This window comes from Papio anubis, chromosome 5, assembly GCF_008728515.1.
Source record: "Papio anubis isolate 15944 chromosome 5, Panubis1.0, whole genome shotgun sequence".
NCBI classification, from domain to species: Eukaryota; Metazoa; Chordata; class Mammalia; order Primates; family Cercopithecidae; genus Papio; species Papio anubis.
The window spans coordinates 124,839,773-124,864,128 of record NC_044980.1 but is presented as its reverse complement, the minus strand read 5'-3'; the positions used below and the strand labels follow the sequence as shown (position 1 = coordinate 124,864,128).

Here is a 24,356-nt window from a genome sequence, read left to right as displayed (position 1 = left end):
ATGGGTATGCAGGAATAAATATACTAAGCAAATTCAGAATACTTGCCTGAGGGCCAAGAAGATACCAAACAAGGAATATGTTGGAAAGAAGGGCACCAGTATCACCAAGAACTAAAATGGTGGCTAAAATAGGCCAGCACTGACAGGAGATGTCACAGAACTGGGCTCACTGATAGCAGTAGGGGTGATAGGACTCCGAAATAATAGAGGCCAAGTCATAGCACCTAAAACCTCACAAGTCTGATGGGCTCAGTTGTCTGAGTGGCAAGATTAGAATGATGGTTAAGAGGGCCTGACTCCCTGGGAGTTAGGGAAATGGTTAATAGAACATACCATCTCGAAGGTCACAATGGATGGCCAGCCAACAATGCTGAGGGTTATTCTGTGCAAGAGAAAGAAATCAATCATGGATAATGAGTCCGGTCACCCCAATAAAAAGTCACCTGCCGAGTTTCCAGATCTGACCCAGTTTTCAGACTTAGAACCTACTGATTGAAGAAGAAGCCAGATCTCCCAGAAGGAAGAGTCCCACACCACCACAGCAAGTGTGCACGATAACGATTTCCCTAGCCCTTTCCCAAGGGGACCTGTGGGCACTTAACTTGGATAACTACATACTAGGAAAGAGAATATCCAAACATGTGAAAGACTATTGAACCTGGGATTAGAATTGACATTGTTACCTAGGTACCTGAAGTAGCACAAAAATCCTCTCATTAGAATGAGGGGTATATGTGGACCAGGTGAGAGATTCCTGGCCCGAGTTCTGCTAATAGCAGGCCCTCTGGGTCCACAGACCCACAGTGATATAATCAGATCAACACACTTGATAATTAGCACAGCCCCTACATTGGGTCCTTGGCCTGCATGGTAAGAGTAATCATAGTGAAGAAAGCCAAGTGGAAGCCTTCAAAACCTTCCCATTCCAGCCAAAATAGTAAATCAAGAACAATATCGCATTCTAGGGTTAATGGCAGAAATTATTGCCACCATTAAAGACCAAAAAAGGGGTCCATCATATCTTCATTTAATTTACCAGGAAAATCCAGTTAAATCCTGAAAGATGACAGCAGGCTACTACCAATTCAGTAGTAGCCCCATTTGCAGCCACTGTGCTTGCCAAATGTGTCTTCACTACAACAGATTAACGTGGCCTCAGGCACACAGTGTGTAGCTGCTGATTTGGTGAATCCATTCTTTTCCACCCCTGTTAGAAATTGTTTGCATTCACTTGGGACAAACAACAGTTCAAATTGCCAAGGCAAAGTTAACTGTCGTGCCGTCTGTCACAACATAGTTGCAAGAGGTCTGCACCACCTAGGCATCCTGCAAAACATCACACTTGTCTACTCTATTGATCATATTATGCCAATCAGACAAGACTGGTGGCCATGGCAAAACACATGCACTCCAGAAGATAAACCCTATGAATATTCAGAGCCTGCCACATCAGTAAAGTTTTTAGGAATCCAGTAGTCTGGAGCATGCAGATAATTTCCACCAAAGTGTAGGACAAATCACTGTGTCTTGTACTTCCCACCACGAAGAAGGAAGCAGAATGTTTGGCAGGCCTCTTAGGGTTATGGGTGCAACCTATATGGATGCAACCTATTACACACTTGGGAATATTACTCTGAACCACATATCTGGCAGTGACACAAAAGCCTGCCATCTTTGAGTGGGGCCCCAGGCAGGAAAGGGCTCTTTGGCTGTAGTACAGGTAGCCCTGCCATGTGGGCCATGTGAGTCATCAGATACTGTGGTTTTAAAGGTATCTGTACTGAGAAAATACACTGTCTCTAGGGTTCTGGAACAAGGCCATACCATCTGCACTGGAGAATTACATACCTTTTGAAAAACAGCTCTGCCATGCTTCTGAGCCTTGGTGGGACTGGAGGGCCTGACTCAGTGACCATGCAGCAAGAACCACCATGATGAATTGGTTTTTGTGAGACCTACTAAGTCATAAGGTCAGGTGGGCTCAACAGCAATCCATAGTAAGATGGAAGTGGTACAACTGGAACCAATGAGCAGGATTGGAAGACACAAGTAAGCTGCAGGTACAACTGACCCAGAACCCTGTACCGTCCAACTCCAGGACCCCAAAACCTTCCCCCAGCTCACATCTATGGCTGCATGGGTGATCCTTTGTGTCCAGCTGATGGAGGTTGTAAAAGCTCAAACTTGATTCCCAAATAAGTTCAGATACAATACTTGGCCTCAAGGAGATCAAGAGGCCACCCCACTGCTAGTTGACTACATTAGCCTTCTTAAACCCCAGAAGGGCCAATGATTCATTTTGACAAGAATAAATACACAATTTAAGTATGGGGTTGCCTTTCCTGGCTGCATGGCCACAGCCAACATCACTATCCAAGGGCCTTCGGAGTTTTTTATTCCCCTGGTATGGGATCTCACATAACACATCAGACTGAGGGATCTACTTTATGTCAAAGAAAGTGGAAGCACAGGTCCATGACCATAGGATCTGCTAGTCATATCACATATTACACCACTCAGGTGTTTTGTTAGTTTGGTAGAATGTTGGGCAACAGCCTGTTGATGGCATAGTTGAAGCACTGGCTTGGGGGTGCTACTTTACAGGATAATGAGCTGTCCTTCAGGATGCAGTTTTCACTATAAATCAAAGACCTTATATGGAGCTGTGTTCCAGTGGGTATAATACAAGAGTTTCAGAACCAAGAGATAAAAGCAGGAGTAGCCCCCTTTACTATCATTCCCAGTGACCCACTTGGAAAATATATGCCTCTCATCCCTGCAAATCTGGGCTCTGTGGGTTTGGAGATCTTGGTTCTCCAGGAAGGAACATTTCCAGCAAGAGTCCCATTAGACTATCAGCTAAGGATGCTGCCAGGGCAATTCAGCCTTCTTGTGTCTAGGGACAAGCAGGAAAGAAGAGGTGCCATCTTGGCAGGGGTACCTGAGCCTGATCATCAGGAGCTAAGACTACACAGTGGAAGCAGGGAGGCATACATGTAGCACCCCGGTGATCCAGTTGGATACCTCTTTATTACTCCCTTTCCCAATGTTTACAGTAAATGGACAAGTGCAACAATCCCAGCCTGAGATGGAATCAGATCCCTTAGAGATGAGGGATTGGGTCATGCTACCAGGTAAGCCACCAGGATGAGCAAACGTGCTAACTGAGGGTGAGGGGGAATCTGAAGTGGATAGTAGAGGAGGAGATGATGAGTGTCATTTGTGGCCCTGAGATAACTGCAACAGCAGGGACTGTAGTTCATTGTGAACCTTCCTCTTCTAAGTCTTCTCCCAGGAGTAGAAGCCTACTGGAACCATTGGTGTGCTAGAGCTGGCTACTTGCTTGTGAGATCCCATTGCTAAAGTTGTTGCCAGTCTGTTTTTAAACTGTTGGTAGCTTGATGACGGTGGGAGTATTTATACCATGACAGTGTTTTTTTTTTTTTTTTGAGAACCAGTTATTGATAGCACAGCACTAGAATCCTGGAGGAGCTGCTCCCAGAACCGGTGGGAAGTGTTTATATGAAGAAGTGGATCCAAAAAGCTCAAAGGGTGGACTGTGGTGGATGCTGTGATATGCTGCCCTGAACACCCTTCAGGAGTCCAGGTCTGATTGCTCCTGCTGAAGAAAATGTCCATGCCTAAGGTCATGCTTCCTTCCAGGGGCAGCTTATATCCAATTACTGATCAAACTGAAGACATAAAGGCTTGACCTCCTTGCCCCAACATAGGAAGAGTCTGAAGGGCCATCCCAGCTCTAGAAGTCTTCTTAGGATCAGCTGAGACTTTTGTTGTGACTGTATTTTGTCCAATTTCTCCCTCTGTTCATACCTGCTTCCTTCCTTTCCCTTCCATGAGCAGTCCTTCAAGCCAGTTTCTGTCTCAGAGTCTGCTTCCCAGGCAACCCAACCTCAGGCAGGCAGACTGGTCATGCTTTCAGCACAAAGGTCCCCTGAAAGTAGAAAAACCTCAGCTCACCCCAGGGGAGGTCTTGGACCCTACAGGCTCAGAGCAGAGTGTGTTCAAGTCAGCCTTAGTCTCCGCAGCTATGAAGGGGACTAATCACCCCATCCTCACCCGGCCTGGAATCGCTCCCCTGGGTCAAAACCTTTTAGGCCCTCAGGCCTCTGGGGCCTGAGATCATGAGGGGTGGTAAGAAAAGAAGGTGGCCAGGTAGAGCTCAACATCCTCTGATAGTCATGGAAATGCCGGACTGTAGCCTCTGCTGGGCACTGCCCCCTGTGCCCACAGTCTGGACTCATAGTGGTTCCTAAAAAGACCTTTTCCATGACAAGCACAGCCACTATGCTGTGAGTAGGTGGCCCCAGGAGAGAGATCTCTGCCCCACAGGCCGGGAAGGGGAGGAAAAAAACAGGAGAATGGGTTGATTCTTGAGTCTGACTCCAGGGGCAGTGAGGGCCACAACCTGCTGCCTTCCTGGGCCTTGTGGGGTTGAGGGCATTGTAGTCCTGGAGAGGTGGGTCCCAAGAGTCCCACAGAGCCTCTGATCACAGTGCCAAGAGGAGGAACCTCCAAGAGAATTGGGATCTACAGTCAGGGGCTGAGCTCAGAGACAGAGCGGCCACATTTTAATCCGACCATAGCTTGCAGCTGTGTCTCTGTCTGTCCCTGCCAGGGGTTCTTACCAAGTCCGCCATCTCATCTATGTCCGTCAGTCTTTCGCTGTCAGCGTTCCCGCTTGTCTCTCCATCTGTCCTTTCTAGGCTCTCGCTGAGTCTAACTGTCTGTCAGTGTCTGTTCATTTACTCATCACTGCCAGGAGCCTGAGCTGTGCCTATCTGTTTGTCTGCCCCTGTCATGGTCCTGTTGTGTCTGTCTATCTGTCTGCTTGTGACACCTGGTCCTTCAGCCTGACAGAGTCTAAGGTCAGATGCTTCTTCCTAACAGGGGGGTTCATCGAAACTTGGGGACCCAGGCCCACGACCATTTTTGTTTGGTCTCAGAGCCCAAGGCTGCATATCTCTGTCCCTCAGCCCCATAGGCACAAGAACCTTTGGTGTGACCGTAGCCCAGGGTATAGCTCGAGGCTCTGGCAGCTTCCTCTTATTTCCACCTGGGTTCCAACACTGGTTGCTGTGCTTGTCCAGGGCTGGATTGGTGAGAGAGGCATTAGGGTCTGTCTGATTCACAGCACTGCCCCTAGTCCTGAGAAGAGAGAGAGCTTCCATTGCAGTTGAGGCTGCCCCAGAGAGGTCCCAGTGGGAGAAGGGACCTGAGGGCTGTGGAGTTCACTCCGGGACAGCTTCCTGGAGTGTGAGGGGAGAGGGGAGACTATGAGTTATCCTGTTATTGTGTTGTTTGTGACTGTGGCTCCAGCCCAGTTGCTGCTTCCCTGGCCTCCCTTCCCCACCCTTCCCCAGCACATGACCTCACCCTTATCCAGTCTGGTGGAGGAAGAGGCCTGGGTAGGAGCCAGGACCTCCACCAGGAGAGCTTGGGGCTGCCCCAGGCCTAGCTGGAGGAAGTGTGACACATTCCCAGAGAGCTGGGCTTCCCTCCCTCCTGCAGCTTCTTTTGAGATGGTTCCCGAATCCGTTAAGTGGGAAAAAGAGCTGGCAGCTGTGCTGGTGTTGGGCTCCCAGTTCCCCTGGCTCCTGGATGGCCCCAAGGGCCTCTTATTGGCTCCCTCACAGATGTTATTTTTGATAAGAATAATGCAGACAATAGCCCTGGCTGTGGACTGAGTACCTGCTTATAGCCTGTGGCTGATCTTGACCCCAAGAGCATTTTCTAAACTTTGGAAAATTGGATGTTGCCTTTCCATCCAGACTTCTGTAGAACCTGTGTGCATTTCTTTTATTCAAAGGTGAAAAGAGGCTCACTTGCATCAGACTCTGGAACATAGTCACTGCTGGCACTTGATGCCATGAGGGGCCCTCCTCGGAGCTGGGGGATAAAGCAGTAGTTCAGAGCAGAGACCCTCACAGTCCACTGAGGAACAGATGACAGTCCACCCCTGTGGCCTAAGAGGTGGGCGGGCTAGCCTCAGAGTAGGTGTTGAGGAAGAGGGGGCCCCAGTGCAGGACCTCTCCACCTCCCGCTGGACATTGGTCTTACCCCATTGTGGGGACAGATGTCAACCATTTGGCTGGGGTGCATTCCAGGCAGGGGTAGCAGATGACGGTGGCAGTGCTGTGGCTGTTTCGTGTTACTGGGGTCCAGGGCTGATATGAAGGAGATGGATGGTGAGTAATGAGGCTGGAGGTGTCTTCAGGGGCTGACGGGGCCAGGGCAGTAAGGGAGGGTCTTAGGTCAGACCAAAGGGCTTGGAGTTCATGCTGAGCTGGCAGGTAACCCTTATGACACACAACTAGACTAACCCCTAAAGTGTAAGCTCCTCAAGGGTTGGGTTTCTTTCAGAGCCTGGCACAGTTCCTGACACTTTGTAGGCGCTCAGTACATATTTATGTAATGAATTAATGGGTGGCTGGTGTGGGGAGAGAAGCAGGAAGGGTCTGTCTAGAGACAAGGCCTGTGGGTATTTGGGGTGATTGTTTGCATTAGTGAGGTGGACTGGGTCAGGGCAAAGCCATAAAGACAGAGAGAAGTGGGGAGGTTGGAAAGGGGCTGGGAAGATGAATGCACCAGGACATGGCAGGGGACTGACTTAGGGACCGAGACCTGAAGAGGAACCCAGGACAGTACCCAGGTCTCCACTTGGTTTCTCCACATAGGATAGCAGCACATCACAGTTTCCTTGGAGCCTCCCAGAGGCTCTGAGACTTTGTAGACAAGGGCTTCACTCCACAGTGTGCTGGCAAGACACCATCCACATCCACATCAAACTGGGCCCTTTGGGCTTCACTCCACAGTGTGCTGGCAAGACACCATCCACATCCACATCAAACTGGGCCCTTTGTGAGCTACCTCTCCCAAAAAGGAGATGCAGGAGTAAACAATGTAGAGAAGAATTTCCAGTAATGATGAGAGCATTTGGGAAGCAGGCTCAGATCATGTGAAAGAAGAGGAGAGTTCCAGAGTCTGGTGGATAAGCAGTGTCTACAAAAGGCAGGAAAACCAACAGCAACGTTGTTTACGAAAGACTTTTTTTTTTTTTTTTTGAGATAGAGTCTCACTCTGTCACCCAGGCTGGAGCACAGTGGCGCTTTCTTGGCTCACCGCAAGCTCCACCTCCCGAGTTCAAGCAATTCTCCTGCCTCAGCCTCCCAAGCAGCTAGGGACTACAGGCATGTGGCAGCATGCCCGGGTAATTTTTTGTATTTTTAGTAGAGACAGAGTTTCACTGTGTTAGCCAGGATGGTCTCCATCTCCTGACCTTGTGATCTGCCTGCCTCTGCCTCCCAAAGTGCTGGGATTACTGGCGTGAACCACCACGCCCGACCAATGAAAGACTTTCCTTGGGAAAATATTAAATATCTGGCAGTACCTACTAAAGCTAAAATATGTATATCCTATGACCTAGCAATTCCATGTCATTCCCAGCATTTCCAGAAGAAAGGTAGACATATGCTCACCAAAACATGAGTGCAGGAATATTCAGTGAAGCTTTATTAATATTAGCCCCAAAGTGGAAACAGCCCAAATGTCTGTCAGCAGTAGAATAGGAAATTATTTTTTTAATTAAAAAAAATTTTTTTAGCTACAGGTTCTCACTTGTTTGCTCAGGCTAGAGTGCATAATCATAGCTCACCTTAGCCTTGAACTCCTGGGCTCAGGCAGTCCTCCTGCCTCAGCCTTCTAAGTAGCCAGGACTACAGGCCCGTGCCACCATGCCCAGCTAATTGTTTTATTTATTTTGTGGAGATGAGGTCTTGCTGTGTTGACCAAGCTGGTCTCAAACTCCTGGCCTCAGGCAGTCCTCCTGCCTCAGCCTGCCAAAGTACTGGGATTACAGGCATGAGCCACTGCCCTGGCCAGAATAGGGAAATAAATTGTAGGATATTTTTATAATGGAATATTATACAGCAGTGAAAAGTAACATTACAATAATAGGCAACAACTAGAGAATTACACAGACACAGTGTTGAATGAAAGAAGTCAAACATAAAAGGGTATAGTATATGCTTCTGTTTAAATAAAGTTCAAGAATGGGCAAAACTAATTTATGGTGGCAGAGGTTGGAATAGTGGCTATACGTGGAGGGAGGATACTGATTAGGAGCAGGGAAGCATAAGGAAGGCTTTGGTGGTGGTGAAAAATGGTCTATGTGTTTCCCTGGGTGCTGGTTATTTATATAGGTATAAATATAAAAACTCGCTGAATGATAGATATACTTAAGATTTGTGCACGATATACTTAATAATTTGTACAATAATACAATAAAAATGAAAATAATTTTTTAAAAGGTTTTTCTCCATCTACACAAGAACTGCAGGCTTTTGAAGGAAGTGCTGAACTTCACCTTGGGTGAGCGTCCAGGTGGTATGTTAAGGGAAGGGCCTGGAAAGTTCGTGCTGATCTTCCCTTGAGGTTGATAAAAAAAAAAGGGAGAAAGATTTTAATTAATCATCTCTCAGGTTGAAAGAACGGGTCTGGGCCAGAGATAACATCAGCAGCACCAACATGAAACTGTTTCGCTGCTCTTTTCTTAAACCACAGTGAAAATAACTTTTGAAGCTGCATTTTTCCTGGCAGTCATGGTGCAGGGTCCCCTCACAGAAGGGAAATTGGTCAGCTGTTTCCAAGAGTGAGGCCTGTGTCCAGCAGCCCTTTAGAGGACCCAGAGAGGGGATTTCTGTGGGGCCAGGCTCAACGATTCTGTCTAGCTCACCTCCTGTGTGGTCCTGAGGAAGTCCCTGCCCTCTCTGGGCCTTGGGGCTGGGGAGCTTCCAGCACGGACAGTAGGTGAGATGGCTGCTCATCACCCCCAGCTCCCATCTTGGGGGCTGCCCCTGTTTTGACTTGCTCTGCAGACTGCATGTCAGGAGTGTCTGGCCTCCCCACCCCTCTGAGAAACAGGGCACCCATCAGGGTATTCTCAGCAGCAACAGGTTTTCCCAACTGTGCATCTGCCTGGGCTTAATGGTGTCAGGGCAAGCTGGTCTTGGGCTGGGGTCTTTCCATTTCTGCCTCACCCCTACTTCACAGATAAGAAAACTGAGGATAGAGAGGGACCCACGCACCACATTTCTTGTGAAGCCCATGTAACAAAGTGGCAGAATCCACAGCAGGAGCCGCTGGGTCCAGGGACACCAGCCATGCACCTTCAGCACAAACCAGCAGCTGGCTAAGAAGCCTGGGACAGCACAGTGTGGTGCCTGCAGCCCCTGCCCTCCACTTCAGTCATGCAGACCCGGCTTACCAAACACATACGTTTGCAGGCAGCCGGGTACCAGGAGTAAAGGCTCCAGAACATAGCGCATCTGATTACCAGGGCCAGTCCTGTCCATTTGGGGCTGACGTGGTGCAGGCCAAATAGCCCCCTGTATGGGACTCCATGCACAGGGCATTAACATGTGAGGTTAACTGAGGATGTCTGGACAGCACTTGCACCCTCTCAGGCCATGCTGTGAGCTGTTCTGCCTGGCCGGGAGGAGCAGACAGGCCTCTTCTGCTGTCCGTGCTGAAAGAGGCACCTTGACTCTTGCCCAGGCAGGAATGTTCTGGGCCTTTGAGGAAACCTGCCTCATTGTAAGCTAATCAAGATGGTCAGCATCTTGGCTGAACAACCAACTTGTGGAATCAGTTGACGCAATGCAGGACACCACAGAGAATCTCATTTAGCCAGGGACACTGAGGATGGACATTTTCTATAAGCACGGGGACCACGTGATGGCCACTGACCTGGGCACTGAGCCCCTCTCTTCAGATCAAGCCATGAGGAAAATCTCATCTGCCATCCCATCTCCCAAGTCATAATCCCAATTCCCTTCCAGTCCTTAGCCCACATGGGGTTATCCTGGCAGCTGCGCCAGGATGCCTTTTCACATTGCCCTGTTAGTTTCATGCCCATCAGTTCGTCTCACAAACTGACAGATTGGCCATTTCCATGGATGAAGCTTCCCTCCTTATGTGTGGTCTCTCTGGGTGTGAATGTCAAGTCAAAGGGTATGGCCATACTATGACTGTGACAGAGACTGCTGTGGGGCTGCCAGTTCTCAAGGCCCAGCGTATAGAGAGGGCTGTCCTGCTGCCTTAGTGTATTTCTTAGATTTCTGGTTCCAACCTCAATACTACTGGTTTCTGCAGTGGGAGAGAGTACACAGGACACGGAAGGTGGTAGACAGTGGAGGTGGTATCTTGGGAGGCCCCTGTGAAAGGAGGGACTATCCCATTGTCTTGAGAGATCTCGATGTGTGAATGAATCCTCAGGCCACCAAGCCCTGCTCTTCCTCCCAGTCTAAAGCATTTCCTCAGGGCCCGGCCTGCTATAGTTGTCTCCTATGGAAGAATATCGTTTGGACCTATTTGTTGGCCTCCTTGGGAAAGGAGGTACCCAGGGCCAGTCCCAGCCAATGGAGTCAAGACCATGCTTCTTGGGCCCAAGTATCTAGCCCAGGGCTCCAGGGATTCAGCGGGCCAGCATCTTGAGATCCTGAAGCAGCAATGCCAGCCGGCTTCTGGGGAGCCATGGGTTCAGGCCTGCCTGGGTCTCAGGTGTAGTACCCACATGGCCCTCCCACCTGGTTCCAGCCCGCAGCAGCCTCCCCAGCCCCACTGTCCAGATATGAGTCTACCTGACGGTAGAACAAGGGCACATGGAAAACCCAGGTGGCCGTCACTGCAGTCTCTTCACGGGTAGCTCTTTGGTGACTTTGATCAAGAGTTAAGGCTGTCAGGGGGATGAGGGCAGTCACTTGGTTTAGTACAGCCACCTTCCCACCGGTGCCCCTTCCAACTTCCCTGTTTACCAGAAAAGGTACCAGAAGCTCCCTGTCAATCCTTCTGACCTCAGTTTCCCCAGAGTTGAGCCAGATGCCCTGAGGTCCCTTCACTGGTTAAAAACCGTGGACCTGAGTTCTGATCTGGCCTCTGGGGCTGGAGTTCACCCCACCTTTGCGGACTCTGTGGCTGAGAGACTGAAGTACCTGTCCCAGGTCACACAAGAAGCTAGTGGCAGGCTAGTGTCACATGTACCGTGCTGTACTGAACATGGCACTGAGGTGACGAGGACATACATCCACACTGCCCACCCCCACTGTCAGGTACCTCAGGCTTTGTCAGGAGCTCAAGGTCAGGAGACTTCATGCCATCTAAGAGAAGTCTGTGACAGGGAAGTGGGGGGTCTCCCGCCAGTGTGTCCCAGCAGCGCCATCCAGCTATGCACCTCACACACTCCAGAGCCTTGGGACCTCTGAGTACCCAGGTGGTGCACCCAAGGGACAAGAGTTCACAGTCTCTGGTGACTGGATCATGGGCTTTCTCTGGACTGAAACCACCCTTGGCCCCTGGCCCTGCACTAGCCCCTGACACCTGATCCTGAGTCACAGGGCTACCCTCCATATTCTAGACGATTTGGCACCTTTGCTCAGGCATAGTTGCTGACCTCCAGACTGATGTGTTCCCTCAAGGTGGAGATGAGCAGTGGGGATCTCGGGATCCTAGGACAAGGGATGGGTCAGCAGGTGTGTGGTTGGCCTGCGTGGCTGCAAGCGCTGTCTGAAGCTTTACAGCTGGGCAGGTCTGTCAATGGGCAGATGTGGCAGACTCCCTGCAGGTCTGGCCTGGGCTAAGTTGTGGTTGCAACTTAACAATTCTGTTCCAGAACAAATGGGTCTTTATCGGTCCTGGTCGGGTGGAGAAGCTCACGGTTGGAGAGGTTTGGATCGTAGGAAGCTATGTGGACTGTGGAGTAATCCCAGGTGCCTCCAATAAACTCCTCAAATGATTAGAATTCAAGTTAGAGCTAAGGGTAGGGGGTCAGAGCTTTGTAACCCAGTCTGGCAGCACTTTAGGACTCAAGCAACTGGCATTTCGCCCTAGGCAGGGCCCAGTGCTTGCGGATGTGAGGGGTACTAGTCAGAGAGGGGCCGTCATGCCATGGAGACACAGGAGAGTGCTGGCCAGGGCTTTGCAGGCTAAGAAAGAGGTTTTACTTCGAGGTCAGATGACTCTGTTGGTCCAGAGGAAGCCAGGGATTTGGAGATGTCCCTGGCCTGTGTGGGCCCCCTCCTCCGCAGGTCCCACACTGAGCCCAGTGCTCTGTGAGTCACCTGAAAGACCCTGTTCCCCTGAGCCATTTATCAGGGCTGACATTTCTGTGGCACCGCACTGGGCCTTGAGGGGGTGGCAGGGCCGGATTAGATTTCGAGCTCCCCAGGAGCTATGATACAGAACAGAGGAGGGAGGGCTTAGATCTTCAAGTCCTGGCACTTGGATCTCGAGTGGGCATGTGCTGACTGAGGCTGGGGAGGCGGGCCTGGGAGAGGACCTGAAATCTTGAGTTCTGATGGACACAAGGAGAAGCTGGGCATAACAAGCTGATAGAGCCCCCACTGTGTGCCCACTGGCACTGGAGTTGCAGTGGGGGTTCAGATGAGGTGGGGTCCCATTTGCCCCATCCACGGCCAGATGCTTCTCCTGAGAGACCCGTGGAACTCCAGGTACGGAGCCTAGAAATGGAGCCATCGCCCCCACCCTTTGCAGTCTGACAGGACTCTGTCCCTGCGAGGCTGGACTCCGTCATGACTCTCACTCACCAGCATTTCCACACCCTGGGCTTTAATGAAGCAGCAGGTGTCAGTTACAGAAATGTGTCCCCAGGCACCACCACCCCCAATACCCACCCACATCCTTGTCTGCCAGCCCAGGGCCAGCAAACTCACACCCCAACCCAGCAGTAAGTTGTTCCTAATGCTTTTCCAATCAATTTCCTGCGGGGCTAACCCCGGGAGATGGCAGGAGCCCAGAGGCTGCCTTTGATCCTCTTACATGATTTCCATCCTTCTATGGATATGATAACACTCTATAAGGCTTCCTTAAACTTGGAGAAATGACTTTACTCAATAGTACCATTCTTGGGTGAGTCTCTTGGCTAAATGAGAAATACACATTTAAGTAATCTTCTTAGTAGGAAAAACAATGAATAAATGAAAGCAAACTCTTGTCCTTCCAGCCATCCTCTAGGAGGTAACTCTGGCAGGCCCTCCCCAACTGTTTGAGGGAGGGCACAGGGACTGTGTGGTGATAGAAGAGCCCACAGTCTGAGGACTAGCCATAGCGTTGGAGAGGGAGCCCGCAGGATAGGCAGGTCCCATGGCTGTCCAAACAGGGACATAAGGACAAGCAGGCTGGGAGGAGTACCCGGGACTGTCCGAGCAGTGGGAAAGGAGGGAGGGGCAGCTCAGTCACTTCTCCAGGCATGCCCCCGCAAACTGCTGCTCATCCCCCTATCATGGGTTCTCAGTGGGGCTCATGATCCAAAAGAGGCCCTAGGGACAGGGCAAACTGGAGCAAGCTTGCGCTGGCTCTCAGTTCAAGTCCATGACCTCATCCTGAGTCCATGACCGGCCCTGCTCTGACCTGTCTCAGACCTGTCCCACGCTGATCCCTGTGCATGGGGGCTTGGCAGACAGCACAGACAGAAACCCTGAGAATCTGAATCGCCACTTCCTCACACCCAGCCCTCCACTCCCCACCCTCCACCCTGTGTCAGTGAGTGGACTTCTTTTAGATTGGAGACAATGCCAGAGAATAGCCACCTGTGGCCTAAGAGTAGCCCCAGAGACCTTGCGTGTGCAGGCTGGGTGTATAAAAACCCTTCGCCTCACGGGGCCCCTGGTGCAGGGAAATGATGTGTCAGGTTCCGCTAAGAGCAAACAGCAACTTACTTTCAGCTTTGGGCAGATTTTGGTGAGTTCTTCCGTGTCCATATAAACCTTCATTATGTGATGGTCCTGTTTGTCATATTTGTTAATGAGATCCTTCAGGGTGAAGGTAAAGTTCTTTGTAAACTCCCCATAGCAGAGCTCCTGAAACAGGGTTGGGGCTCTGGGATGGTGGTGGTGCACAGCAGGGCACCAGCTGACCCATCCTTATCCATCCCTGGGTAACCTGGCCGGAAGGAGCCCTGGACCCAAGCTCAGGCCCTACCCTGATTCTCCCACAAGGAGACCTGTGGGCCTTGCAGGCCGAGTAGTGGAGACAGTGGGCATCTGCTCTCTCCCTGGGCTCAGGGCTGCACTTGGTTGGGAGGCTCGCCTGCTGGCTAAGCTGGAGGTTCCCTCCCCACACTCTGAACTTTCTCACTCCACCATTGTTCTCTCTTCCCTGGGCACTGACTGCTGGGATCTCTCTCTCCTTGTTCAAATGTGGTGTGAAAGGTCGCGGGGTAGCTGTTTCTTACCTCACTGGCTTTCTGGGGCCTATTGAAGGAACCCTGGAAGCCAGATAAATTGGTCAGGAGCACAAAGGGCCACTAAGAGCAATATAACATTGGATGGAGACCCAGACTTACCTTGTATGTGTTATTGTCAGCCAAGAGTTCTTTCTGAATCTCAGCACAGATTACTGTGTGATTTTTGTGGGGAGACGTGGCTACTTTCACTGGGGAAGAATGGCTTTCTGACTCCCGGAGCACATGAGCCAGGAGCACGTACAGGTACATGGTATTACTTGAAGGTGACTCCAAGCTGGTCTGAGCCCTGAGTTTGGCAGCATTTCTGTGGAGAGAGGTACCTATATATGTGAGTCTAAGGAAATTCGAAACCTCTTATCAGTCATCACTGGCTTACGCGGAAAACAGAGAGGACCTTATCGCTGGGCAAGATGTAATTTTCATGCATTTTCAACAACCACAGCACACTTCATGCATTCTTCCCTGTGCTGATACTCAGGCTTCGTCCTGAGTGTTCACCCTGACTTCTTCTTTGTTATCACACCTGAAGTCACAGTCTTTCTGCATGAGCATGGAGTGGGTCTCTGGCCAGGCCTGGCGCCGTCTGCAGGTGCTGACTGAAGCAGAGAGAGCAAGTGGGGTGGTGGGCACATGACTGAGGGCAGTGCCAGGCAGAGACTAAATCTGCCACAGGCCAGCTTCCCCAGGCCCACCTGTCAAGGAGAAGCTGGCCCTGCTGCCCACCTGATCCTCGGGGCACATCCTCTTCCTCATAGTCCCGGAGGGAGATGAGAGAACAGGTTCAGGTACAAGGCCTTCAGCCCAGCTATCAAAGCAAGGAGGAGGAGGCCTGCTTTGTTTTTAGCCTGCAGGCCATGAGTTTTAGGGAAAAGTGCCTGATTAGATTCAAAATTTCATGTAAAAATAAAAACCAATTCAGAAAAATCCTGCACTACAGCCATGTACCAACAAATTATGACCTTACATTCTGACTCTCAGAGATTAAGATCACCCATTTGGGGGCAAGTTTGGTAAATATGTTGCATTCTGACACCTGTGGTTTGGTTTCTTTTCCCCTGAACAGTTAGTCTGTTTGTTATTTACTTTCGGAGTGGTTGAATCCCAGAGTATGAGGGGCAGCGCGTGGGGCACAGGGGCCAAGGCCTCTACAGGGCGGGTATTTTACCTGATCCCAGGGTGGGCCTGTTCAGCCAGTGACCAGCCAACCCCCAGGCCTCCCCAGGAAGGGTGATGCCCTTCTCTGGGACAAGATTTCCCTGGACTGGGACTTCTAGGTGAACTTGAGAGCCATTTTCTGGGGTGGGAGCCCTGAAGCATCCAGGGAAGCCCGTCCAGGTGCACAGAATTCCGCACCTATGCCCGGCTCTCACCTCCCCTCTGCTCTGACAGTGTTGGCCCTTGGATAGTGCCAAACCCCTGGCAGGCCCCCACCCCCTCCCCACCCCGCTGTTTCCTCCCTTCCCTGCCTCATGGGAAGGCAGGCACCACCAGCATCTGCTCATGGTTGAAAACAAACTAGAACACTGGACACATAGAAGCAGATTTTTAATAATAATTATTATGGTAAAACATTTTGAATAAATATGGAGTATGAACTTAAATAAATAAATAAATAAATATTTAAAAAATATAAATATATAAATATTACTGATTTCTGTCAGTATAAAATATTCCCATTCTTCTGCCATGCCTGTATCAGGGTCAGTGTGGCCCAGGGCAGGTCCGGGCCACTCCCACCATGGCTGTGCCCATCCCTTGGTCCCTCCAAGATGACCATCCTGAGTTTCTAGCTCTTGTTTCATGAGAGAGCAGCTCCCCGGCTTGGCCAGCCTCATCCAGCCAGCCTTACTCCTGGACTGGCTCCCAGCAGTCAAAGGGGATGACAAGCAGAAAGTCCTTCAGGTTTTCTTTGAAACTTTGGAAGGTGATAATCTGGGTTGCACAGGAAGTTTCCTTTAAAAAAAGAAAAATAAAAAACACTTGAGTCCAGGCAAGTGGGTAATGTGGGGGAAGCACCAGTGTGTTTCTGTACTGCCTCTTAGAACTCAGAGACCAGGAGGCCCACTCCAGGACCCACACAATGACCTGGGTCAGGTGACACTGCTGCCACCCACGTGTTCCCCAAGGAGTGCATAGCTCTGCCGGTGACAGCCAGAGCCAAGGGTCTGACTTAAGTGCCAGCCTGAGGTTGGCCTTCTGGGCAGTCAGACGCCTGCCTCTTTTGGTCCCAGACCAGGGCAGAGCAGGGCGGCTGGGCTGAGGTCGTCTCCGGGCACCCAGAAGGAGTGGAGTCAAGGCCACAGACTTTGCTGCCTTCCCGCAGGAAGGAGTGCCTGAGGTCCTTGTCCATTCCAAGTAGCCTCCCTTCCTTGATCCTCTGCAATTCAGGCACCCCATCTGGGGCCAGAGGAAAGTCCTGCCAGGAGGTGGCACTTGGGCCTGGGCACTTCCTCTGGCCCTTGGGCAGGCCCCAAGTTTCCTTGGGTTTGCCTCACCTCTGACCTCATTAACCATAATGACAATAATGACCAGGATAGGAGCAGCTTCTGCTGGGAGCACTGTGGGCTTCAGTGCTCTGTGGCTCTGACTCCTTGGGATGAAATGGGCTATCTGCCTCCTCTCTGGAGGGCTAATCATTACATAACTGTTGGCACAGAAACCCCCTGGGATCCTGAACAGCCACAGCCACAGATCTCCCCCCATGTCGACCCCACCCCCTAGATTAAGACATTCCTGCTGGAGGCCCTGCCGTAGGCACTCACCGGGGTTGGAGGGCAGTGCTGCTTGTAGTGGCTGGCCATCATGGTCAAGGGGCCCTTGAGCTTAGTGAGGCTGCCCTGCAGGCCCTGCTTGTACAGCTCCAGGCGGGTCTGTACGCAGCTCGGCTCCTGTGGAAAACGTTGTTCCTCTGTGAGCAGTGGCCAAGTGCCTGCAGTGGCACGGGAACTCTCCGCCACTCCTTTCTGCTGCTGTCCCCAGCCCCCAGGAGTAGGGCATGGGAGGGGCACAGGCTGGGTCCAGTCATACACCCTGCTCTATCCATGACAGGCACGAGCCAGCCCTTCTCACTGCCGAGCCCAGACCACCCTCAGCGGTACCTGGAGAGGATCCCAGCCTTAGGGAAGGAGGTGATTCTCACCCCATCATTCAGGGAGAGGGGGGCGGGGCCTCACCTGGACCTGCTGGACCCCTCTGTGTCCCTCTGTAGTCAGCACTGTCTCAACAGGACTTGGTCTCAGGGCACAGTGAGCACCCCAAACCTGCAGCTCCTGTCTCATGAAGTGACCCCCACTTTACCACCTGTCCCCTGGTGACTCCTGGCCCTTGAATGCTAGGTCTGCCCATGGCCACTCAGCTGATAAAGGAGCTCATGTGACTGCCACAGGGGCACGGCCAGCAGCCTCTTGAGCACCCAGTTGCTGCCCCCTCCCCCTGCAGCCAGCTGATTAGAGAGAAAGTGGACAACCCTGTGAGGTGCCATCTAAAATGGAGTCCCCACCTCCACCCCAGGGCAGGGGCTTCTGGAAAGCTACGTCAGACAGAAGCGTCTTACCTGGAGGTCAAACATTTCTGAGACGACTTCTACGGTTTTATTCTGTAGAAAAGGAAAATGTCACGTTATCAAGCTGACAGGCATAGCCAGTCCGGGGCCAGCAGGGTGGCCTAGGCACGGGCCCACACTCTCTCTCTCACTTACCATCTCAGCAGCAGTGTCTCTACTCAGGTTCAGGAGACGCCGGGCCTCCTGGATGGCATTCACATGCTCCCAGGGCTGCATGCCGGGGCTGGGCGAGCGGGCGGGTGCAGAGATGCTGCAGGCCACAGTGCCCAAGAGCAGCAGGCCCTGCAGCCACATCCTCCAGAGAACTTTAGCCTTTCTCTCTGTGTACTGGGCTCACTGGCAAAAGAGCTCTTAAATACACAGAGGAAATGATTAATGGTGACCACAAAACGCCAGGGAGGCGGGGGAACTACCTGAACTGTGGAATCTCCTGGCCCTTATCAGCCACACATGGGAACGGTGAGCCTTTTCCCTAGGTGGTCAGGCTCGGGGGTTTTCATTAATGAACCTTTCCAAGAACCAACAGCCCATCCGCCCGCCTCCCTGAGGGCTCTCCAGCCCTCCCTCTCCAGCAGTCTGAATGGGCCTGAGGCTGCCCCCTCCCTCTGAGGGGCACAGTTTGGACTTCCTGGCCTGGAATGGCTGGGGTGGGGCGTGGGAGACACTTAGATAGGGCTCCCCATCCTGTCTGTAATCCCAGGGGCCTTTGGGCAGGCCATGCCTGCCCTGGTGCCTCATTCTGACTCCAGCCTTCCTCTTCTCTGGCCACTGTGAGAGACTTGAGTGTGAGGGGAGCTCTCACAGACCTGCCCCACTGACGGTTCACCTGGGCTCCCACCCAGGACCTGGAGCAGCCGGCAACCTCAGTCCAGTAAGGGGGGACCCCTGCCCCTGTGAGCAGATGGAATGACCACCATGTGCACATCCAGCAGCGAGACTGCAGCCGCTCTCAGCACGCTTCAGAGAGGGTGGGGCTGGGCCAAGTCAGGACCCAGAGTCTTACCCTTGGCTCTGGAGCCACCTTGCTGAGTGACTCCTCTCTCTGGTTGTATGAACCTTGACTCCCTCTGCAGAGCAGGTTTGCCCCTCTGAGGTGGATGCTACACTCCTACATGTAGCCCCCAGGAGGCACCAGGAGCTTCAGGCTGGCTTCAGGGCTGTGGCTGCACCCATCTCAGGTACAGGGACAATGGCTTCCCCAGCAAGGCCCTCCAGGCTTAATTTCCTACATAGCCCCAGTACCCCCAACTCCAGAGGCTTTTCTGTGGAAGTAGGAACTGCTTCTGGAAAGCTAAAGGCTCTTGAGGGGCTGATAAGTGTTTGATTTTCACAATGGAGTTCAGAGAAGACAGCACGAGTTTGTGTTTGCACAAGGTATCTGGCTCAAGCTGCCCCGTGGCTGGGTTTCATAGCTAAAGGGGTGTGGGCCCACACGTGCCCATTTCTAGGTGTATGTGTGCCGCTGTGATTGGTTGCATCTGTACATATAGGTGCATGGTGGAGGGGAGGATGTTTTCCATGCAAGTGCATCTATGTGAGTCCTCTTACCTGCTTTATGAAAGGCTCCAGGCCTCTGAAGGTGACCCTGATACTGGAGAAGCTCCCCACCGCAGGTACAGTGCCTCTGGGCCCTAGAGGCTGATTCAGCCTAAACCAATGGGGTTGGACACAAGCGAGAACATTCTGCTGGACTCAGGTTGGCGAGCCTTCAGAGAGCAGGTGGAATTCATGGCTTTAGCACTGTGGTCTGAGTCTGCAGCCCTGGCAAGTTTCCCTGTATCGTGGGAGTTTTTCTGACCTTGCATAGAGAAGCCAAACCTTAGTCCTCCACACCTCACTGTGAGGCCAGGTCCATCCATCTGAGCCTGCGTGGAACACTCCTAGGTGGCCAGGCTGGGTTGGGAACATGAAATGTCCAGGCCCTGGCCCTTCCTCCACCTTTTTTGCAAGACCTTGGCTCAGCTCTTTCCAGGGAGCTCTCGGGAGGGAGATGAGGATATGGATACTACACGTAGATATCACACGTGTTGGATAGCACCCTGGAGGCTGGAGGGCAGGGAAGGGAGCCATAGACAGTGGTTCAGCTGATGGCCAGGGAGGTACAGAGCCTGTATGACCCATCTGGGAGGGAAGGTCACTTTCCTCCTAGAAATGAGTTGTCATAGCTCAGACAGTCAGTCAACAAGTCTTTCCAATCCACACCAGGCCCTATTCTGGGGAGAAGGTGAACGGGACCCTCCCACTGGCCCTCACATTTGGCCCTTGAGGCTCTCGGTCTGGTAGGAAACAGACTGCAATGGACCCTCCCACGGTGTGACCTTGACTCGGCAGGGGGAAGTCCAGAGCTGAGGGATCCCAGAGAGCCACCTTCTCTAGCTTGGGGATCCAAGGGGACCAGAGAACTTCCCCAGAGATCCTGCCTGCAAGCCCAAGTTGGAAGGAGATGGGCAGGAGAGGACAGGGGAGAATGTTCTGGGCACAGGGAGCCCTAGGGTTTTAGGAATGGGTATAAGGAACAGGAGGCAGACTCCAGAGAGATTGAGGAGGTAGAATCTCAAAAGGCCTTGGTGCTACAGTGAAGTCACTCAGTCATTCATTATTTTCTGAGCACCTACTAGGTTCCCAGCAGGGAAAAGGGACATAAGGATGACAAAAATGGTCAAGGTCCTGCCTCCAAGAACTTTTTAACCCCATCCATGGAGGAGCAAGATTAGTCTACTCTCCCCCTCCCCACCAAAGCGTGCTTTGAATGTGTGTAAGAGGAGTTAGAATCACTGTCCACATGGCTAAGATAAGGACCCAGGGGACAAAGGAGCAGGTCTTCAGAGTGCGAGGCCCACAGGAAGTTTTGGAGTTTCAGAGGCTGCATGTACAGGAGGCAGATCTGGCAGCGGTACACGTCCGTGTGGTAGCTGAGGCCACGGAAGTCATTCAGGAAGAAGAGCTGAGGGCCAGCAAAGCTGTGTTTAAGGGCTAGGACATAACAGATGGGCAGGTAACAGGCCAGTGGCCAAGGGCCTAGGAGGGAAGGAAAGGAGGAAAGCAAGAGTCATAATGAGAAATCCATTTCGGCAGTGGTGGCCTGCAGGTGCCCAAGTCAGCACATACAGGGCAGAAATCCATGGGTTTGGTGATGAGGTTTGTGGGCAGCCACACATCTTTCTCATGGAAAGATGACATCAGGGCTGAGGCCGTGACACAGGCTGGCATTCCTAGATTGCACCGTATTTTAAACAGTGTGAATAGATAGCATCCAACCAGCCATGCTGACTCAGGGGCTCCAATGGGGCTGTGGCAGGGCAGAGGCGGGGACCACGATGGGTGGTATGACCCCTCTGGGGCCCCCCTTCCTACAGGGACAGGAGAAAACCCTCTGGAAGGAGTTTCCTATGCGTGTCCACCCCACAGGCTCTGTAGGAAACAGGGGCTTGAGTCACTCCAGGATTCTTATCATGAGAGACGTTATCACAAGGGGAAGGAAATGGGCCTCAAAGTCCCTTCGGTCTCATGGCACCCCTGCACAGACTTCAGGGCTGATCTGATCTTCTTAGACCTGTCCACCCCTTGGTGAGGGTCCTTGTTATCTCTGGGGGCCTGAGATCTGGGAGACCAGTGGTCGGCCCAGTCCACACAACCAGTGACCACAGAGTCAGAATTTGAACCCGTATCCATTCCTGCTATCCTAACGTTTTCCATTGTCTTGGGGTCAGGAAGCTGGGAAATGCTGGTCACCTGATTGGACCAGCAGGGAGTGGATCCAGCATGCTTGTCCCCTCAAGGCAGCTGTAAAGAGAGATGCCTGCCAGGTGTGGGCAGGTAGGCTGGAGTGGTCTGTGACTGTCCCAGGGAAGTCTGGGGTGAAGGCAGAGTTTCCCCAGCAGATCCTGCCATCCAGGCATCTCTATGCCCTAGGCTTGGTCTCTTGTCCTTACCCAGCCACCACCGACACCTGAAGCATAGGAAAGTCCCTCCTCCCTGAGCCTCAACCTCTGCATCTGTACAATGGGTTAGTGGCCACTGCCTCACAGAGGAAACTGTTGCCTGCCCCAGGAAACTTTGTGGGAGGCCCTCCCAGGGAAGAGGCAGTGCTTCGATTTCTCCTCTCCCCAGTGCTAGGAGAGATTTCTGAAGCCCAAACTGGTCAGAGGAGCAAGGCTTGCTGGAGTTTCTAGGGACAGCTGCCCCTTGCCCAGCCCTAGCCCCAGAGGGCACCTTTCTGGACACACACGGTGAGGTAGGGAGTCCAGCCTCCACCCGAGTCAGGGCTCCCGGCTCCTGCATCACCGACAGGAGATCCTGGTACTGCATGGCACTGTGAGTGGTTTGCCCTTCCTTTGTCACTCCAGGCCACACCAGACACATGAAGCAACATCTCTGGCTTCTGCGGTTTCAGTCCCAGTCTGTCTGCACCTGCATCCCCTCTGTCTCGGTCCACAAATGTACACCTCAAAAAGGGAAGCTGCCCTGGCCAAGCTCCAGTTCCAGTTTGGTCTCTGGGTATTCCCAGGTTCCTGGCACTGGGAAGTCTTGACTGGCCTGGGAGGATCTGAGGGTGATTAACCCTCAACCATGTGTGGTCTCTGCATCTATTCAGCCAAGCTTCCAGGAGGGTCTGCTGTGGAGTATGCACCTCACAGGCCCCTTGCACTCTAAGCGAGCTCACTTCTGGTGGTCCCATGGGGTGGGGGACAGGGAGCACAAGGTCCACACTCATAGTCAGAGACGTGGAGGCCATTTGCTGTGATGGCGGAGACACGAGGCCACAGAGAGGTTTGAGAGGTCAGCCCATGCTGCTCTGGAATGGTAAGTTTGAGAGGCCAGGGGACCTCCAGGAAGACTCAGTCAGTTGTGGCCATGTGGGTCTGGAAGTCAGGGTATTTGGAAGTCACTGGTAAAGAGGAGGCTCCTGACACCAGAGGGGCCGTTGAGAGTGAGCCAGGCAGGAAGCAGTGGCAGGATGTCAACTTTTAAGGATGGCCAAGGACAATGAGACCTCCTTGTTTGCTTCTTTGTTCTTGGGGCTTCCTCGTTTTCCCTCAGGATCTGGCAACTCCACCATGCACATTACTCAGGCAGAGGAGTCCTTGTGGACACAAACACCCCGTGGGTGCGCCAGGCCTGCCCACCACAGCGCCCTCCCCGACTTGTCTACTGCTTGCCCAGTGTACTCCCTCTAGGGCCGGAAATGCATCCCCTGCCTCTGAGTCTCTGCTCTGAGCCTCATCTCCAGCTGGGAGGGTCATCAGGCACCCAGAGGGGCCACTGCCTGTGTCTGCCCTCTTGGGAAGAGCCATCAGGAGGTGCATTAAAAATCAAAAGTAGGAGAAATCATGAGACCAGAAGCCTTTATAATTTCTGAAATCCTGTGGGCATCCGTTCCTGCCCTCTATGTCTGGAGCGACAGTCTGGGTCAAGATGCCAGGTGGAAGTCCCAGGCCCTTGCCTGGCTCACGAACCTGCATCCCCCTGGAACTGATGGCTCAGAACTGAGGTGGCAGATACGGGATTTCTGCTCTCAGCAGAACGAGTGGTTCTGGAATGAGCCTCCTCCGAGACTTTTCTGGATCCCCCACCTGTCCCTGAGACTTTTCCTGAGGCCCTGTTTGGACAGGCACAGCTCGCTGCATGACCTTGGACTGTGGCCTGCCCCTTCTGAGCCCCAGCTGGCTCTCCCCACAGGGCATGCAGCACTACTTTTGCAGGCTGTTGGGAGATGCACTGGATATCTGCACGGGAAGGTGTTTCTGTTTTGGTTTTCTGTTTTGGCTTGCTAGGTGCCTCCATCTAGCCTCAGTCTCCCTGTCCATCAAAGAGAGGGGAGTGGTTGCCAGGGTCCAGACCAGCCTCCCGGCCTTGTCATGCCCTGGAGGTGAGTGTAAATTTAGGCTTCCCTCATGGGACGTGGGCCTATGTAGATCAGAGACCCACTGCGTGGGGGAGTCCTCCCTGGTTCAAGGCTCTCTGAATGGTAGTGGCGGCTGCCCAGTGTTTTTATTCCTCATGCTCAGGAGGGCCTTGGCCCGGCCCATGGGATCAGGACATAGAGCAGATGCGCAGCCGGTGTTCATGAAGGGAGGCAGGGAAGGAGACCCCTGCTTTGCTGCTCGGGCTTCGCTCCAGCGCCCGCTGCCCTCTGTTGCCTCCCTGCAGCTGTCCTCCCTCCCTGACACCCTGACTTGGCCCCTCTCGGGGCACACACACCACCCCCACAGCCTGCTGTCCTTGCTGCCTGCCGGTCTCCAGCACAGCCCACTTTCCCTCCAGGAAAGGGCTGAGTCTCCAAGTGCAGGCTCCAGGCAAGTCTCTGCCGAAGCAGGTCCTGGGAGCAGCCTGGCTTATGAGTCTGAGGAGGAGGCAAGGAGGCCTCACACCAGAAGGATTCCATGGACCCCGCAGGGCAGGGAGGGCTCATGGAGGGGAAAGGGAAGGGGTCACATCATGAACCACGGCTGGAGGTGGAGTTAAGCTTGGGGTCTTTGGGGGGCCTGAGTGGGAGCTGGAAGAGGCCTTGACAAT

At 52.6% G+C, this 24,356-nt stretch overlaps 2 protein-coding genes across 2 annotated transcripts in view; one reads left to right on the top strand and one right to left on the bottom strand.

Annotated features, from left to right (window-relative positions):
• The window catches only part of ACSL6 (acyl-CoA synthetase long chain family member 6), a 227,912-nt gene that overhangs the window by 84,650 nt on the left and 118,906 nt on the right, over positions 1–24,356 (top strand). The window lies entirely within an intron of this gene.
• CSF2 (colony stimulating factor 2) lies at positions 15,947–18,157 on the bottom strand. The gene is given in 4 exon segments (NM_001112651.1): positions 15,947–16,231; positions 17,041–17,166; positions 17,832–17,873; positions 17,976–18,157. Coding segments are annotated over 4 exon segments (435 nt in total). The 5' UTR covers positions 18,135–18,157; the 3' UTR covers positions 15,947–16,123.